The 4026-nt window shown below is 41.8% G+C and overlaps 1 protein-coding gene across 1 annotated transcript; it reads left to right on the forward strand.

The window, feature by feature from the left end:
• Positions 1-240: 240 nt before the first annotated feature.
• Positions 241-1903, forward strand: LOC132256080 (probable cytochrome P450 6d4). Its single transcript, XM_059752264.1, has 3 exons — positions 241-867; positions 931-1138; positions 1242-1903. Exons 1-3 carry the CDS (start codon positions 241-243, stop codon positions 1901-1903), a joined length of 1497 nt encoding a protein of 498 aa, XP_059608247.1.
• Positions 1904-4026: the final 2123 nt, after the last annotated feature.

Consider the following 4026-nt stretch of genomic DNA (forward strand, 5'->3'; position numbering starts at 1 on the left):
CAAAAATGATAATTGCTGTTGTTTACGCAATTTTGATTGCGTCTTCTTTGTCGAATCACACAAAAATAAAATCGTAAAGTCTAGAAATAAAGCTTATGTCACAGTTAGAAACGTACGCCATGAACTTGCGTGACACTGATAGTTTTTTTTGGTTAATTGATGAAAACGCCTTAAATACAGCTCATAAACGGTGCTCTTCATACAGTGTCTCTTTGAGTTTCTTGGTGAAAAGTTGTGAAAATGTTATCACTTCCAAGTATTCTGGCTTTTCTTTGCTCTGTGATCACTTTTGGGTTCTTCTACGTGAGGCGATCCTATTCGTATTGGGAACGAAGGAATGTCAAGGGCCTAAAACCATCCTTTCCTCTTGGAAACTTTGGACCTATGATGACCAAGCAATCCCTCGGCGATTTCTGTGATTCCGTCTATAAATCCGTCGACGCTCCAATGGTGGGAATCTACGCAATAACAAGACCCGTTCTTCTGATTCGCGATCCCGAACTCTGTCGACGGATCCTCATCAAAGATTTCCAGTTCTTTCACGATCGCGGAATATATCACAATGCCGAGGCTGATCCTTTGTCGGCACATCTTGTGTCTCTGGACGGCGTAAATTGGCGGAATTTGAGGAACAAACTGTCTCCGGCCTTCACAACGGGCAAACTCAGAGGGATGTTTAAGAGCATCTCCGCCTCCAATGCGAACTTGGAGGCCTTCCTCAGCAAGGAAGTCGACCGAGGCACCGAAATCTGCATGTTTGATCTCATGGGACGCCACATGACCAACGTTATTGCATCCACTGTGCTGGGATTCGACGTGGATTGCATTGCCAATCCAGATGCACCTATTCGGGAAGCCGGAAAGAGAGTTGGTTGCATCACACTGAAATTCTAGAGAGTCTCTGCTAAACAAGTCTTGTTTCTTTTGTAGTTCTTCAGTCCTTCTGCTATGAATGGCTTTCGTCTGGCCATGAGTTTCTTCCTCCCAACTGTGTCGCAATGGATTCGCCTCAAGACTACCGATTCCAGATACGAAGAGATCATGATGACGATGGTGAAGCAAATTGTTGAGGATCGCGAGAGGAATAATACGGAAAATAAGGATTTTATGCAGCTTTTGATGCAACTCAGGAACTCTGGTGAGATCAAGGAAGACGATGACTGGACTTTCCAAACCAACACAGGTAATTTCAACGTAGAGTGTAACTTTGGAATATCTTTAGTTATTCTGTTTCTCTGCAGACAAATCAGCGAAGATGTCTCTAGGCGAAGTTGCAGCTCAGGTTCATCTATTCTACATCGCAGGTTATGACACAACTGCCCTGACCATCGCTTATTGTCTCTTCGAGCTGGCCAAGAGCGTATCTCTGAAGACGAAGGTTGTGCAAGAAATCGACGATGTTCTCAAGCGTCACGATGGTCAAATCACGTACGAAAGTGTGGCTGACATGAAATTCCTCGACTGTTGCGTTTATGAGGTGCTCAGATTGTACAGTCTTGTGATTATCCTGAAGCGCGAGTGCACGAGAGACTACTTGATTCCGGGCACTGACACTGTGATTGAGAAGGGCACACCAATCATGATTCCAACGGTCAGCATTCACCACGATCCGAAGCACTATCCCAATCCGCAGAAGTTCCAGCCGGAGCGCTTCGAATCGAGGACTTCCAGCGATCAGAGCGGAATGTATCTTCCATTCGGACTTGGTCCTAAGCAATGCATCGCGATGAACATGGGAAGAGTGATTTCCAAGATCGGTTTAGTGTCAATTCTGTCCAACTTTGACGTGCATCTGGGAAAGGATCTGGCTAGGAACAGTCATCTTCACTTCATTCCCAATTCAATCATGAGAATTCCCGTTGGAGGGTTAAAATTGAAGATTTCCCGAAGGAAGAATGAATAAAATTGTGGCATTTCTGTTGTGCAAAGCCTAATTGAAACATCCAGAAGAGATATTTTACTGCATACTGGGCTAAATTATGGTCTTTTGGGTGCAATGATGATCCATTCTGTGTGGCTAAAGTGCTCCCTAGTGTTGGCGATACAATGGTGAGTGTCAAAGGAACAATTTTATTTGTTTACTCTCACATCAATTGAGCAAGCACACTGAGCGAGAAAACAAACTCACCAGGAGTTTAAGGAATTTCAATCAATTGTGCGACTCTCGCCATTGATCACAAAGTCTCCCAGTGACCTCAGAGGCTCACAGTGTGTGACCTTTCTGAGGACATCTGCACATCTGCATTCCGGGTGGAAAAAAAAATCACCGAAATAATGTACAGCAAAAAGTAGGACAAGAATGTAAAAGTTCTCTAATGACAATCATCATGCAAATAATGACCAACAGAATGGGATCATTTAGCACATTTTTCCATTTCATTACACTCCCTCGATTAGCATTAAAATACACGGGCGTATCTAACACTTTTTGTAGACTCAATAGATAAAATCACAAAACTGCGCCCGGAAAACAATTAACACAGAGGCCAAATAATGAAATCAGTCAGCGATTTTTTCGCGCCATGGAAAACTCTTCATTTTTGTGTGCTTCCACACGGCAATAAAAGATACATGAAGAGAGATACCAGAACTATATTTAATGGGTGTAACAAAGAGAGATACGATTTACACAATAGAGGAAGACTCTTCAACAATAATTCGTTCAGTTTTTGTGTTGGCCATTCAGTTCTCTCTGTACCTTTGATAAAATAGCAAACAAACAGAATAGGGATCATACAATAAAAGGTGAATAATGATGGAAACAACAGATGAAACATTTAAGTAAATTTCCTGCCTTTTGTATCCCCGGGAACATTTTCAATATTTGCTCTCATGCGCTTTTTTTTCCACACGATTGATAGTCCCAATTTCTCATCTAGGAAGGCTGGAAGATTCTCCGAAATCTGTGACTGTGAAGTGTTATTTGGCATGACCCAGCATTTTGGCAGAGAATATTGTTGTGCCTCTCTCTGCAATCGTGAAGGAAGCAAGATAAAAATGGACCATAGAAGATTCTTCATTATATATTGATTTCAAAAGACACTTTCCCAGTCATTTTGTAATCCCTTGAGAGAATGCCATGATCGAGAGAGAGACACGCTCATTGTTGTTTATCAAAAACAGATCACAAGGGTTGTATCGTATAAAATTCGCATCTAATCAAAATTTCACCCTTCATTCACCCCAAAATCTTTCTTGCGCCAAAAAGTGTCTCCGAACGAATCCCGGAGTCATTGTTGTCAGTTGAGACATTTTCACGGCGCACCAACAGAGAGAGAGAAAAAAGGGGTGCGCGAACTCTCATTGATCTCTTGGCCGGAGTTCAATTCCAGGGCATTTATTTGAGGGGTTGTGAGAAATGCAAATGATTGTCGCGAAATTAAATCACTTCTTTTGCAATGTCATTCATCGACCCATCGACTTTTTACCTGTTGCCCAAAAACGAAATGCAAATGGTTCGCCTGTGAATTGGATATGAATTTGGGTTTGATGGAGTGAGAATGGTGGCAAGAATTGTGCTGCATATCGATGTGACATCTTTTACCCTTTAGGAGCATCGCGCGTGAAAAAAAAGGGTGACAAGTTTGCAATCTTAAACCCCGACAATTGAGCCTTAATTCAATTTTTGCCAAACAATAAATTCCAATCAAGCTCATACGGGCCAAAAGAAAGAAACCATGCCCAGGAAGGAGAGAAATGTAGAGCATTTTGGGTGGAAAATGCGAGTTGGCAAAAAAGAAAAGGGGTTGCAATTCGGCAAAAGGTCACATATAAATATTTGCCAGGGTGACAGACCCCAAGAAATCACGAAGGATAAATAAATTAAAGCAAAAAAATTCCACCAAGATGTCAATGCATCTCAGATTCACTTCTTCTTGATCCCTCAAAGCGAAATTGAGTTCAATTCACTGGCAATTTCCGAACCGTTAAATCATCTTTCACCTCATCACAGACTTATGGTAATTTCTTTCCATTGCCAATTTCATTGTCACAATTGTTCATGTGGAATTTCACGTGAATTCGATT

The sequence above is a fragment of the Phlebotomus argentipes genome, unplaced genomic scaffold (genome assembly GCF_947086385.1).
Source record: "Phlebotomus argentipes unplaced genomic scaffold, Phlebotomus argentipes genome assembly contig_5, whole genome shotgun sequence".
NCBI lineage: Eukaryota > Metazoa > Arthropoda > Insecta > Diptera > Psychodidae > Phlebotomus > Phlebotomus argentipes.

Excerpts from the sequence above, each read along its gene's own strand:
- LOC132256080 (XM_059752264.1), top strand. The coding sequence starts at position 241 with ATGTTATCACTTCCAAGTATTCTGGCTTTTCTTTGCTCTGTGATCACT. Across the intron at positions 868-930 it reads TTCGGGAAGCCGGAAAGAGA|TTCTTCAGTCCTTCTGCTAT; the intron begins GTTGGTTGCATC and ends TTTCTTTTGTAG. Across the intron at positions 1,139-1,241 it reads GATGCAACTCAGGAACTCTG|ACAAATCAGCGAAGATGTCT; the intron begins GTGAGATCAAGG and ends GTTTCTCTGCAG.